Here is a 15,067-nt window from a genome sequence, read left to right on the forward strand (position 1 = left end):
TGAGGCAGAGAGGGGAGGAGATGAGTGTGACAGACAGAATGAGACAGACAGAATGAGACAGAGAGGGGAAGAGATGAGTGTGACAGACAGAATGAGGCAGAGAGGGGAATAGATGAGTATGACAGACAGAATGAGACAGAGGGGGGAAGAGATGAGTGAGACAGACAGAATGAGACAGAGATGGGAAGAGATGAGTGTGACAGACAGAATGAGACAGAGAGGGGAATAGATGAGTGTGACAGACAGAATGAGACAGACAGAATGAGACAGAGAGGGGAAGAGATGAGTGTGACAGACAGAATGAGACAGACAGGATGAGACAGGGGGGGGAAGAGATGAGTGTGACAGACAGAATGAGACAGACAGAATGAGACAGAGAGGGGAAGAGATGAGTGTGACAGACAGAATGAGACAGAGAGGGGAAGAGATGAGTGTGACAGACAGAATGAGACAGACAGAATGAGACAGAGAGGGGAAGAGATGAGTGTGACAGACAGAGTGAGACAGACAGAATGACACAGAGAGGGGAAGAGATGAGTGTGACAGACAGAATGAGCACGAAAGAATGAGACAGAGAGGGGAAGAGATGAGTGAGACAGACAGAGTGTGACAGACAGAATGAGACAGAGAGGGGAAGAAATGAGTGTGACAGACAGAAGGATACAGACAGAATGAGACAGAGGGGGGTAGAGATGAGTGAGACAGACAGAATGAGACAGAGAGGGGAAGAGATGAGTGTGACAGACAGAATGAGACAGAGAGGGGAAGAGATGAGTGTGACAGACAGAATGAGACAGACAGAATGAGACAGAGAGGGGAAGAGATGAGTGTGACAGACAGAATGAGACAGACAGAATGAGACAGAGAGGGGAAGAGATGAGTGTGACAGACAGAATGAGACAGAGAGGGGAAGAGATGAGTGTGACAGACAGAATGAGACAGAGAGGGGAAGAGATGAGTGTGACAGACAGAATGAGACAGAGAGGGGAAGAAATGAGTGTGACAGACAGAAGGATACAGACAGAATGAGACAGAGGGGGGTAGAGATGAGTGAGACAGACAGAATGAGACAGAGAGGGGAAGAGATGAGTGTGACAGACAGAATGAGACAGAGAATGAGACAGAGGGGACGAGATGAGTGTGACAGACAGAATGAGACAGACAGAATGAGACAGAGGGGAAGAGATGAGTGTGACAGACAGAATGAGACAGAGAGGGGAAGAAATGAGTGTGACAGACAGAAGGATACAGACAGAATGAGACAGAGGGGGGTAGAGATGAGTGTGACAGACAGGATGAGAAAGACAGAATGAGACAGAGGGGAAGAGATGAGTGAGACAGACAGAATGAGAAAGACAGAATGAGACAGAGATGGGAAGAGATGAGTGTGACAGACAGAATGAGAAAGACAGAATGAGACAGAGGGGAAGAGATGAGTGAGACAGACAGAATGAGACAGAGAGGGGAAGAGATGAGTGAGACAGACAGAATGAGAAAGACAGAATGAGACAGAGATGGGAAGAGATTAGTGTGACAGACAGAATGAGAAAGACAGAATGAGACAGAGGGGAAGAGATGAGTGAGACAGACAGAATGAGACAGAGAGGGGAAGAGATGAGTGAGACAGACAGAATGAGAAAGACAGAATGAGACAGAGGGGAAGAGATGAGTGAGACAGACAGAATGAGACAGAGAGGGGAAGAGATGAGTGAGACAGACAGAATGAGACAGACAGAATGAGACAGAGAGGGGAAGAGATGAGTGAGACAGACAGAATGAGACAGACAGAATGAGACAGAGAGGGGAAGAGATGAGTGAGACAGACAGAATGAGAAAGACAGAATGAGACAGACAGAATGAGAAAGACAGAATGAGACAGAGATGGGAAGAGATTAGTGTGACAGACAGAATGAGACAGACAGAATGACACAGAGAGGGGAAGAGATGAGTGTGACAGACAGAATGAGACAGACAGAATGAGACAGAGAGGGGAAGAGATGAGTGTGACAGACAGAATGAGACAGACAGAATGAGACAGAGAGGGGAAGAGATGAGTGTGACAGACAGAATGAGACAGAGAGGGGAAGAGATGAGTGTGACAGACAGAATGAGACAGACAGAATGAGACAGGGGGGAAGAGATGAGTGTGACAGACAGAATGAGACAGACAGAATGAGACAGAGAGGGGAAGAGATGAGTGTGACAGACAGAATGAGGCAGAGAGGTGAAGAGATGAGTATGACAGACAGAATGAGACAGAGGGGGGAAGAGATGAGTGAGACAGACAGAATGAGGCAGAGAGGGGAATAGATGAGTGTGACAGACAGAATGAGGCAGAGAGGGGAGGAGATGAGTGTGACAGACAGAATGAGACAGACAGAATGAGACAGAGAGGGGAAGAGATGAGTGTGACAGACAGAATGAGGCAGAGAGGGGAATAGATGAGTATGACAGACAGAATGAGACAGAGGGGGGAAGAGATGAGTGAGACAGACAGAATGAGACAGAGATGGGAAGAGATGAGTGTGACAGACAGAATGAGACAGAGAGGGGAATAGATGAGTGTGACAGACAGAATGAGACAGACAGAATGAGACAGAGAGGGGAAGAGATGAGTGTGACAGACAGAATGAGACAGACAGGATGAGACAGGGGGGGGGAAGAGATGAGTGTGACAGACAGAATGAGACAGACAGAATGAGACAGAGAGGGGAAGAGATGAGTGTGACAGACAGAATGAGACAGACAGAATGAGACAGAGAGGGGAAGAGATGAGTGTGACAGACAGAATGAGACAGACAGAATGAGACAGAGAGGGGAAGAGATGAGTGTGACAGACAGAATGAGACAGAGAGGGGAAGAGATGAGTGCTCATTAAAAGCTGCATGGCCTGTATAACAGAAGGATGGAGAACAAAGCAGAAGGACACAAAGAGACGACAGGTAGATCACAAGAGACAGAGCTAACAAAAGACCTACAGAAATAGACTTAGAGAGAGAAAGAGAGAGAGAGAGAGAGAGCGAGACAGAGAGCGAGAGAGAGACAGAGAGAGTTTGAGTTTTTATAAAACCTTTATTTTATACTCAAATGTTAACATAAATAATGACACACTGTCTTTTCAGAAATGAATCAACAAATATAATTCCTAAACAAAAAAAAATAAAATAAATACATAACATATACGTTCAACTTATTTCTTCAGCAAAAAATAATTTCCCCTCCTCTACAAAACAAAGCGCTCCTTCGTATGCCCACTTCTCCTCAAACAATATGAGATCTTTTACCGCTGAGAAGAACTCAAAATCTACTTTTATTCTTGCTTTCACTAATCCTTTAAAAACACATCTTACCATATCCCGTTTCTATCTTATGTTTCCTACTCAGAAAAATGGACATCTTAGCTTGTCCCAAAATAAAATTTAACATTTGACATTTTCTTTTCTGTTGCTTACTATATCGAAACCCCAAAATAAAAACAGTGTTATTGAAAACCTCCCCTACAGCTTTAAACAAAGATTCCAGCATTTCCAATAGAGGTTTTATCCTCTCACACTCCATAAAACAGTGAAAAATAGTTTCTCTTATATCACAAAAAGGACATCCATCTCTAACATCTGAGTTAATAACAGATACAAAAGCATTAACTGCAATGATACCATGTAAAACCCTCCATTGCATATCACCAGTACCCTTTTGTAACGGTGGCTTGTACAGTGCTCTCCATTCTGGCTTTACCTTATCATCAATGCCCAATTTTACCCTCCATGGAGTGTCTTTTCTATTTTTCAATTTATCTTTATTCAACACCTTGACACACCCCCTATACAAGTCCTTCCCATTCACCTCATCCAAACTCACCTCCTCCAACCCTCTCAAATCCATCAATAACACCTTTCTTTCTGACTCTGAGATATTTGGTGTAATCCCTAGTCTTGGAAAAGAGACGTCTTCATCTTGTATATTCTTCTTGTGGTTACTAAGCATACCCCACTCTTCCGCTGACAGAGCCTTCCTGCAGCTCCCCAACATTTGTCCGACAATCCTTTCCGACCTCATCCCCAAATGTTCAGCCACCCGTCTTCCATCCATTAAGGCGGGCCCAGCCATGGCCATTAACTGTTTTAATGTGATTATTTTGCCCTTCACCAGAATCTTGGAGAAATGTGGAACAGCTGCAGTTGTACAATCCAGTCTTGCCCCATACACCAGAGGTTCCTCCAACAGCCAATGCACTGACTCCGCTGAATTTCGTCTGGACACCTTCATTATGCTCCACACTCTGAGAAGGCCTCTGTAAAACGGAGGTACTCCCTCCCTAAAAATCTGTCTACTATCAACCAGAAATAAAGCCTTCTTTAATCCTAATCCTCCAACCCTCTGTAATACAAGACCTGCCACCCCTCTCCACACCACATTTTCCGGTCCATAAAGCAACCTTTGAATAAACTGAAACCGGAAAGCAGCAGCTCTACTAGCAAGATGTACAAGACCTTGTCCCCCCTCCTCTTTTGATAAATACAAAACACTTTGTGGAACCCAATGATATTTATCCCAAAAGAAATCCACAATAATTGCCTGTATCTTAGCCAGAAGGCCAGATGGTGGTTCTAAAACTGACAACCGATGCCACAGTGCAGAGGCAATCACATTGTTAACTATAATAGTGCGCCCCCTATATGACATACGAGATAATAACCAACGCCATCTCCTCATCCTCCCTTCCACCATTTCAACCACCCCACTCCAATTCTTTTCCATAGTCCCCTCATCTCCTAGGTACACTCCAAGATACTTAAAACCTCCCTTACACCATTCTAGCCCCCCTGGCAAAGCCATGATCCCTCCAGCCCATTTTCCAATCTGTAAAGCACAACTCTTTTCCCAATTTACCTTTGCAGAGGATATTCCCCTAAAACGATCAACCATTATACTCAAACTATCCACCTCCGCTTGATTTTTCACTAACACGACTACATCATCAGCATAGGCTGAGAGACGAATAGGAGGAATATCCTCTGAAAGGTACACCCCTTCAATGCGACTTCTAATGCTATTTAGTAGTGGCTCTATAGCAATGGCATACAACATCCCTGACAAAGAACATCCCTGCCGAATACCTCTACACACTTTAAAAGGAGCACTCAAACCACCGTTAACTTTCAATACACTTTCAATGTCACCATATATCACCTTTATCATGGCAATAAAACCCGAGCTGAACCCAAACGCCTCAAGCGTGTGCCATAAATATTTATGTTCAACTCGGTCAAATGCCTTTTCCTGATCAATTGAAATTAGACCAGCATCCAACCCAATAGCCTTAGAGACGTCCAAAAAATCACGAATCAGAGAAATGTTATCCCCTATCTGCCTGCCAGGAACACAGTAGGACTGGTCCGTATGTATGATTTGCCCCATCACCTCCCTCAGCCTGTTGGACAAAGCCTTTGACAATATCTTATAATCAGTGCACAATAAAGCCACCGGCCTCCAGTTCTTCACCTCCCTAGGGTCACCCTTTTTGGGCAATAGGGTGAGGACAGCCCTTCTGCAGCTTATTGGTAGTAACCCTCCGGTTAAACTATCATTAACTACTGCTAGCCAATCCTCTCCCAACATAGCCCAAAAAGACTTAAAAAAGTCAACTGGAAGCCCATCAATGCCTGGTGCCCTTCCATTTTCCATGCCTTTTAATGCAGTGTATAACTCCTGCAAAGACAATGGTTGCTCCAGCTCAACCTGAGCTTCTGCAGCCACCTTTGGGAGCCCATCAAAGAACTGCTGTGTCACTGTTTTATCCTCTTTGTACTCACACTTATAGAGCTCAGCATAGAACTCTGCTGCCCTCTTTCTAATTTCACTCGGGCTAGTGAGCTCTTGTCCAACAGCTGATTTGAGACAATGAATAATTTTTCTTTGTCCATTCTTTTTCTCTAAACCAAAGAAAAACTTGGATGAGGCATCCATTTCAGATATTCCCTGAAACTTACTTCTCACCAATGCCCCCTGTGCTCTGATACCCAGCAGGTCTGCCAATGCAGCTTTTCTCCTCTTGAGGGCCTGAGTATGGCCTCGATCTCCTGTGGTCTCAACCAACGTCATGAGTTCCACTATTTCAAACTCTAAGGCTTTCATTGATCTGGTGATATCCTTGGTGACATTCCTCGTGTATTGATTACAGAATTGTTGAATCTGGATTTTCCCTATATCCCACCACTGTTGAAGTGATAAAAAACTGGCCTTTTGAGACCTCCACCTCTCCCACAAAGAACTGAAACATTTCCTGAAATGAGCATCACTCAATAAATTAATATTAAAATGCCAGTATGCACTTTTGGGTTTTACATCATTAATGAACACCACCTCTGTTATTAAACAATGATCAGAAAATCCCACTGGGGTTATCACACTTGATTTACAAACCTGAGATTGATGCTCAAAACAATAAAACCTATCTAACCTAGCCATAGAGATGATGTTCTCTCTCACATGCGCCCAGGTGTACTGCCTTGTTCCTCCATGTTGACTCCGCCAAATATCACACAATTCATGTGTTACAATAAGGCGTTTTAAAAAAGTCCTTGAGGCTATATGAGGTTCTTGGTGATTTCTATCTAAATCGCTGACTGTGCAGTTGAAATCCCCAGCAATAAATAAATAATCCTCTTTATTACATTTCTCAATGGTATTTGATAATGTCTCTAAAAAACATACCCTCTCAACTGTCACCACTGGGGCATATACATTTATCAGACACATAGTGATGTTTTCATACCTTGCTCTGACTTTTAATAACCTCCCATCAACTATCTCCTCAATCTCATAAGACAAAGGCAAAAACCCTTTTGAGAACAAAATAGCCACACCCCCACTTTTTGAGTTTTTATGACTACACACCACTGTCCCCCCCCACTCCTGTTGCCACATAACTTCATTTTCCAAATTACTATGCGTTTCTTGTAGGAAAATTATGTCACTTCCCTTTCCCCTAATTAACTCATACACCATGGCTCTTTTTTTACCATCTCTTGCCCCATTTACGTTTAAAGAAGAAATCTTAAAACTGCTCATGGATGAAAAAAATATACAGAGGATGATACAGCCACCACATCTCTTTACAGAGTTAAAACTGCAACTGAACTCGTTCATTTTCTTTCGAATTTACATCACTTATCACTCTCGTGACCACTTTCTTGAGTCTAGCAATTTCAGGGCTTTTCAACCCTCCTCCTGTAATTTTTGACATCAGAAACTTTGCTGATTCAATAAACAATTCACTTTCAGGGAAAAAATCAGTTACATTGTAATCCTGCATATATTTCTTCCCTTTTGTCAACTTCAGAAATTGACGTATCTTCTCAATTGCATATCTCCCTTCCACCCCATTTGTCTCGCTATATTGTTGTGACGCGTCAGAAGACTCACTCTCGCTATCCTCCCCAGAAGAAAACTCCACCATCTCTACCACTTGTTCATCTTCAACTGATTTATCACTCTCTACCTTTCTCTTATAACTAGACCCTTCACCCCCCCTTACGTTCTTCCTTTTACTCCTAGGTATTTTGAAAACATCTGCTTCTTTTTCCGTTATTTCAATCTCCTCTTGCCCTCCAATTTCATTTTCCAGCACCACCTCAGCGACGGCAGTCGCAATCTCACCACCTGTTTCCCCTCCCTCTTTTTTCTGATCTACCACGATTTCCACCTTATCCACAATGCCTTCTTCTCCTACTTTTCCAACCACATCTGCCCACCTTCTCCCTTCCCCTGGACCCTTAGCATTTTCATCCCTTCGCGGTGGTGCGTTATTTGCACCAGCACTATAGCTACTACCGGTCTCAGCGCGCTCATTCTCGGGACAACTGCGCACCAAATGCCCCTCTCTTCCACAACCAAAGCATTTCATTGATTCCGTCGAAGCATAAAATACATAATCAAATCCATCAATCTTAAAACTGAACGCTAAATTCAGTTCATCTACGTCCTTTTTAAAAATCATATGCACTTGTCTCCTATGAGACACGACATGTTTCAGCAACGGAGATTTGCATCCAAAAAGAACTTTCTTTATTGTAGATACGATTTGACCATGACGAGATAACTCTCGCTCCAATATTTCATCTCTAACAAAAGGTGGCACGTTAGACAGTATCACTTTTTTTCGCCGGATTCATAAGCGGAAATACCTGCGTCTGTGTCTCCCGCAACACAACACCCGTCTCAACTATTTTATTCACCTTTTCAATAGAATCTAAGAAGATCACTACAGCGCTATTCATCCTTGAGGCTGATTTGATGCTATCATACCCAATGATAGCACCCACAGCCAGGCTACATTCTTCTACTGAACACCCGGCCGCGGCTGGAATCTTTACTCCATGCCTCCGGCTAAGTTTTTCAAACTCTACACTTCCACGAGTGGCCATTTCAACCAGCCCCACCCGCTGGTTGTGCCCTCGCGAAAAAACAAACAAACAACCTCAACGATCCCACCACCCTTATACGTGCTTAATGATAGTTAAACAATATACCCTTAAAACAACTAAACTAATGAATATATATATATATATACATACCAAAACCCAATAGAGTGAAAAGAAATTCCATTCGCTCTCACAAACACTCCTGCTTGACTACTCACTCCCAGCATGCACTCCAACAAGAGAGAGAGAGAGAGAGAGAGAGAGAGAGAGAGAGAGAGAGAGATTGTGGGTCTTGGTCTTCTTACCTAGCTACCTTAAGATGAATGCACTAACTGTAAGTCGTTCTGGATAAGAGTGTCTGCTAAATGACTCAAATGTAACGTCTGGTCTCTCTCTCTCTGTGTGTGTGTGTGTGTGTGTGTGTGTGTGTGTGTGTGTGTGTGTGTGTGTGTGTGTGTGTGTGTGTGTGTGTGTGTGTGTGTGCGTGCGTGCGTGCCTGCGTGCCTGCGTGCCTGCGTGTTTGTGTGTGTGAGAGAGAGAGCAAGAGAATATCTATTGTAAAAGTTTGTGGTTGAAACAGATGGGAGGGCGAGGCAGGTGGAGGAGACAGGGAGAGAGGAATGGACAGCTCATAAAGAGAAAGGAGGAAGAGAAAAGACAGAGGGATTCCCCAATGACATCTCATCTCTCTCTTTCTCCTTCTCTCTATTTCCCTCCTTTTTCTACCAATAAATCATTCTGACTTCTTCTTAACCAACTCATTCCCAGCAGACGAGAGGAAAACTGTAACAATATTTCTCCCATCTTCCATCTCTCTCTCTCTCCCTTCGTACCTCCATCTCTCCCTCTCACCATCCCTCTCTGTCAAGATGAATCTAACACACACACAGTAAGGTGATGTTTGATGGGTAGTGTACCCTAACTCAGTATCTGTATGATGTCAGATAGTCAGAGAGAGATGTCAGAGAGAGAAAGAAAAGGAGGGGAGAGAGAGAGAGAGAGAGAGAGAGAGAGAGAGAGAGAGAGAGAGAGAGAGAGAGAGAGAGAGAGAGAGAGAGAGAGAGAGGGGGGGGGAGAGAGATATGGTAAAGGTTCACCTCTCATTAGTGGTTCTCTGTCTGTTTTACAGGTACATTAACTCTACTCACAGATCAGAGTGGGAGCGAGGAACAAATTAATCCCTGTGTGTCTGTGTGTGTGAACGTGTGAACGTGGCGTGTTACAAGAGGATTGTAGATAAGAATAATGCTGTATTAGACTGACTTACTATGTCTGGACCCTCAGCCCAGGAGAGCTTAAACCAGCCCAGTGTGTGTGATGTGGGGGGGAGGGGCGATGGAGGGGGGGTACAGGGGGGTAAAGGGGTGAAAACACGGATAATACATAAAAATTGTCTACAGATGGAGAGAGAGAGGATAGGCATGGGGTCCTGTAGGACCAAAAGTACACGACCAAAAGTATGTGGACACCTGCTTGTCAAACATCTCATTCCAAAGTCATGGGCATTAATATGGAGTTGGTCCCCCCTTTGCTGCTATAACAGCCTCCACTAGATGTTGTAACACTGCTGTGGGGACGTGCTTCTCGACAAACCATTTCTGTATGGACCTCACTATGTGCACGAGGGCATTGTCGTGCTGCTGAAAGAGCCTTCCCCAAACTGTTGCCACAAAGTTGGAAGCACAGAATCGTCTAGAATGTCATTGTATGCTGTAGTGTTAAGATTTCCCTTCACTGGAACTAAGAGGCCTAGCCCGAAACATTAAAAACAGCTCCAGGCCATTATTCCTCCTTCACCAAATTTTACAGTTGGCACTATGCATTGGGGCAGGTGGCGTTCTCCTGGCATCAGCCAAACCCAGATTTGTCGGTTGGACTGCCAGATGGTGAAGCGTGATTCATTATTCCAGAGAACATGTTTCTACTGCTACAGAGTCCAATGGCGGTGAGCTTTACACCACTCCAGCCGACGCTTGGCATTGCGCATGGTGATCTTAGGCTTGTGTGAGGCTGCTCAACCATGGAAACCCATTTCATGAATCTCCTGACGAATCGTTCCTGTGCTGACGTTGCTTCCAGAGGCCGTTTGGAAGTTGGTAGTGAGTGTTGCAACCGAGGACGGATGATTTTTACTCGCTAAGCGCTTCAGCATTCGGTGAGCTTGTGTGGCCTACCACTTCGCGGCTGAGCCGTTGTTGCTCCTAGATGTTTCCACTTCACAGCACTTACAGTTGACCTGGGAAGCTCTAGCAGGGCAGATATTTTACAAACTGACTTGTTGAAAAGGTGGCACCCTATGATGGTGCTCTTCAGTAAGGCCATTCTACTGCCAATGTTTGTCTATGGAGATGGCTGTGTGTTCGCGACTGTTTTTCTTTTTGGGAGGAATATAAACAGCTTTAACAAAACTTTCCTGGCAGATCTCTGATAGACAAGTGATGTGAAGACGACTGGGGTTCAAATGAAGGAATGAGACGCTAGTCCACTGAAGACACGCATTTGTCATTTGCTGGGGGTGGAGTTAGTGACTGAACGAGCGCTGCCTACCAAATAGAGAGAGCGAGGAGAGAGGAGGAGAGGGAAAGAGCGAGAACGAGAGACGAATGAGTATTTATGATTGCGAGTATCGCAGGATGGATGGACAGACACTCAGAAAATGAAGAAACTCGCTGTTTGAAACTATTTGCAAGAGGGAGAATAAAAACAATTCTTAATCAATTACGGATTCTTCAAATGCGCATCAAGTAGGGATCTACGCCAGATGAAGAATTAACGTATTTTCCAATGTAAACTCAACATTTCCGAGTGAGAATGGTGCGTAGGCGATGCACGCTGTTAATGTGAATGGACTCCGTGTCTCTCTCCTTTTGTTAATGCTGATTTCATCAAATTAGCGCAGCCCATACTACGCTGCACCCCTCTTTTCGGACGGCCAGCGGACAGCTAAGGACCCGGGTTCATTCTAGAAGACGCTCTCCTGTGGTCGAAAGCCAGACCGCCCACCTCTCATTCCCCGCTCTAGGAGAGGATCTCCTCGGTATGAAAGCACCATAAACAGCTATTTTGTAGGGAACCCGTCTGGCAGGGAAGCAGCAACAAATCCCCGTTGTCAGACTGTGATTTTGGGGGACGCGGGCTCGCGGTAGGGGGGAGGGGGACCTCGCGTATCACAATGGAACTAGAGTTTTACAATATGTCCCCAGTGCGCTAAGGAACGCAGCCTTATTCCGTTACACTGCTGTATTTTACCCTCTCAACTGAAGTCTGTTTTTATTATCTTTTAAACCACCAAGTCCGGGATGCCGCATTTCGTGGGGTGAAGGTGCCGAACGCGAGGAAAAGAAGGAGAGAGAAGAGAGGGAAGAACGGGAGAGAAAGAGAGATTCGGAGAGCATGTCTCTTGCAACGCTGTCTCTCTGTGTGCTAACTCTCACCTGGGCAAACATGTACCAGGTGTGTGCCAACAGGCACGCGGTGCATTGGAACAGCTCCAATATACAGTAAGACCCCTCTCTTCACGTTTCACTACGGCGGCGGTGTGTGTGTATGCTATGTGTATGCGTATTTGTGTGTGTGTGTTTTACTGGTCTCTTAGGTCGTGATACGGTTTTAGGGATGCCCATGTCCATAACCAGTGTTTCTGTCAGATTCATTTACAAAGAAGAGTGTGTGTGTCTGTGTGTGTGTACACACTGATGAGTGTGTTTGTGTGTGCCTGTGTGTATGTTGATGAGTGTGTGTGTGTATACATAGGACACCTGTATTTGGAAAATGAACCAAAGAGTCCATTTCTAACTAAGCCACACGTTCCGTTTTACACTGATGAATCAATCCACTGTATCACCCCTGGTCTATGTTGGGTTCGTCTACTTGTATGTGAGCACACTACGCCCTCTGCCAAGAGGTCTGGACCTTTATGGCAGAATGCCTGCCCTGCAACCCAGGGTCTCCGGTTCAAGCCCTGGTCTGACTGTTCCTCCTCCATCACTACTTGTCCTGAGACTTGCAGAACGGAACCTTTGGAGTTTCTCAGTTTTCCAGGAGGTATTTTCCATGTCACAGCTCCTCTCTCTATCCCGCTACACACCTCACTGATCACCTCAATGTGTGTATTACCCCTTTACCCAGAAACACCTCACACCATCACTCTATCCTCCTGCTCTCTCTTTCTCCCTTCTCTCTGTCTCCATATCCATGCAACTTCTTCGCTCCCTCCATCCTTTACAAATGATCTACATGTTTTCTCTCCTCCACTCCTCTCTTCCTCCACTCCTCTCTTCCTCCATTCCTCTCTTCCTCCATTCCTCTCTTCCTCCACTCCTCTCTTCCTCCACTCCTCTCTTCCTCCACTCCTCTCTTCCTCCATTCCTCTCTTCCTCCATTCCTCTCTTCCTCCACTCCTCTCTTCCTCCACTCCTCTCTTCCTCCATTCCTCTCTTCCTCCACTCCTCTCTTCCTCCACTCCTCTCTTCCTCCACTCCTCTCTTCCTCCACTCCTCTCTTCCTCCACTCCTCTCTGTCTCTGTTCCTCTGGTTGGTCTGTGAGGACCTCTCTGTCTCTGTTCCTCTCATTGGTCTGTGAGGACCTCTCTGTCTCTGTTCCTCTCATTGGTCTGTGAGGATCTCTCTGTCTCTGTTCCTCTCATTGGTCTGTGAGGACCTCTCTGTCTCTGTTCCTCTCATTGGTCTGTGAGGACCTCTCTGTCTCTGTTCCTCTCATTGGTCTGTGAGGATCTCTGTCTCTGTTCCTCTGGTTGGTCTGTGAGGACCTCTCTGTCTCTGTTCCTCTCATTGGTCTGTGAGGATCTCTGTCTCTGTTCCTCTCATTGGTCTGTGAGGACCTCTCCGTCTGTTCCTCTCATTGGTCTGTGAGGACCTATGTCTCTGTTCCTCTCATTGGTCTGTGAGGATCTCTGTCTCTGTTCCTCTCATTGGTCTGTGAGGACCTCTCTGTCTCTGTTCCTCTGGTTGGTCTGTGAGGACCTCTCTGTCTCTGTTCCTCTCATTGTTCTGTGAGGACCTCTCTGTCTGTACCTCTCATTGGTCTGTGAGGACCTCTCTGTCTGTACCTCTCATTGGTCTGTGAGGACCTCTCCGTCTGTTCCTCTGGTTGGTCTGTGAGGACCTCTCTGTCTGTTCCTCTCATTGGTCTGTGAGGACCTCTCCGTCTGTTCCTCTCATTGGTCTGTGAGGACCTCTCCGTCTGTACCTCTCATTGGTCTGTGAGGATATCTCCGTCTGTTCCTCTCATTGGTCTGTGAGGACCTCTCTGTCTGTACCTCTCATTGGTCTGTGAGGACCTCTCCGTCTGTTCCTCTCATTGGTCTGTGAGGATCTATGTCTCTGTTCCTCTCATTGGTCTGTGAGGATCTATGTCTCTGTTCCTCTCATTGGTCTGTGAGGACCTCTCTGTCTCTGTTACTCTCATTGGTCTTTGAGGATATCTCCGTCTGTTCCTCTCATTGGTCTGTGAGGACCTCTCTGTCTCTGTTCCTCTCATTGGTCTGTGAGGACCTCTCTGTCTCTGTTCCTCTCATTGGTCTGTGAGGATCTCTCTGTCTCTGTTCCTCTCATTGGTCTGTGAGGACCTCTCCGTCTGTTCCTCTCATTGGTCTGTGAGGACCTCTCTGTCTCTGTTCCTCTCATTGGTCTGTGAGGACCTCTCTGTCTCTGTTCCTCTCATTGGTCTGTGAGGACCTCTCTGTCTCTGTTCCTCTCATTGGTCTGTGAGGACCTCTCTGTCTCTGTTCCTCTCATTGGTCTGTGAGGACCTCTCCGTCTGTTCCTCTCATTGGTCTGTGAGGACCTCTCTGTCTGTACCTCTCATTGGTCTGTGAGGACCTCTCTGTCTTCTCTTCTATCTGGTTCAATTAGGAACACTTCTTCACCCTGACCTCATTGTGTTCAAGCTGTGTCACTATTCAATCTCTCTCCCCCTCCCTCGCTCTCTCTCACTCTCTCTCTCTATCTATCTCTTTCCCCTTCACTCTCTCTCTGCCTCCCTCTCCCTCCCTCTCTCTCTCTCTTTCTTTCTCTATGTATCTCTCTTTCTTTCTCGATCTCTCCCCTTCACTCTCTCTCTCTGCCTCCCTCTCCCTCTCTCTCTTTCTTTCTCTCTCTCTCACCTTCACTCTCTCTCTGCCTCCCTCTCCCTTTCTTTCTCTCTCTCTCCCCTTCACTCTCTCTCTCTCTGCCTCCCTCTCTCTCTTTCTTTCTCTCTCTATCTATCTCTCTCCCCTTCACTCTCTCTCTCTGCCTCCCCCTCCCTCTCTCTCTCCCCTTCACTCTCTCTCTCTCTCTCTCTCTCTCGCTCTCTCTCTCCCTCTCCCTCTCCCTCTCTCTCCCTCTCTCGCTCTCTCTCGCTCTCTCTCTCTCACCCCCTCGCCCTTTCACTCTCTCTCTCTCTCTCTCTCTCTCTCTCTCTCTCTCTCTCTCTCTCTCTCTCTCTCTCTCTCTCTCTCTCTCTCTCTCTCTCTCTCTCTCTCTCCTTCCCCCTCTCATCTTCCCCCTCTCATCTTCCCTCTCTCATCTCCCCCTCTCTCATCTCCCCCTCTCCTCTTCCCCCTCTCCTAATCCTGTCTTAACACATACACCATTCCATACCCTAACGACGCTATAACAACGTCAACCCCAGCCCTTCATCC

At 45.9% G+C, this 15,067-nt stretch overlaps 1 protein-coding gene across 1 annotated transcript in view; it reads left to right on the forward strand.

The window, feature by feature from the left end:
* Positions 1-10,909: 10,909 nt before the first annotated feature.
* The window catches only part of LOC139572778 (ephrin-A3-like), a 250,422-nt gene continuing 246,264 nt past the window's right edge, over positions 10,910-15,067 (forward strand). Inside the window, exon 1 of the mRNA XM_071395546.1 lies at positions 10,910-11,923. Within this exon, the coding sequence (XP_071251647.1) occupies positions 11,817-11,923 (107 nt within the window). The 5' untranslated portion in view covers positions 10,910-11,816. The remainder of the gene's footprint in view (positions 11,924-15,067) is intronic.

This window comes from Salvelinus alpinus, chromosome 4, assembly GCF_045679555.1.
Source record: "Salvelinus alpinus chromosome 4, SLU_Salpinus.1, whole genome shotgun sequence".
Classification (NCBI taxonomy): Eukaryota; Metazoa; Chordata; class Actinopteri; order Salmoniformes; family Salmonidae; genus Salvelinus; species Salvelinus alpinus.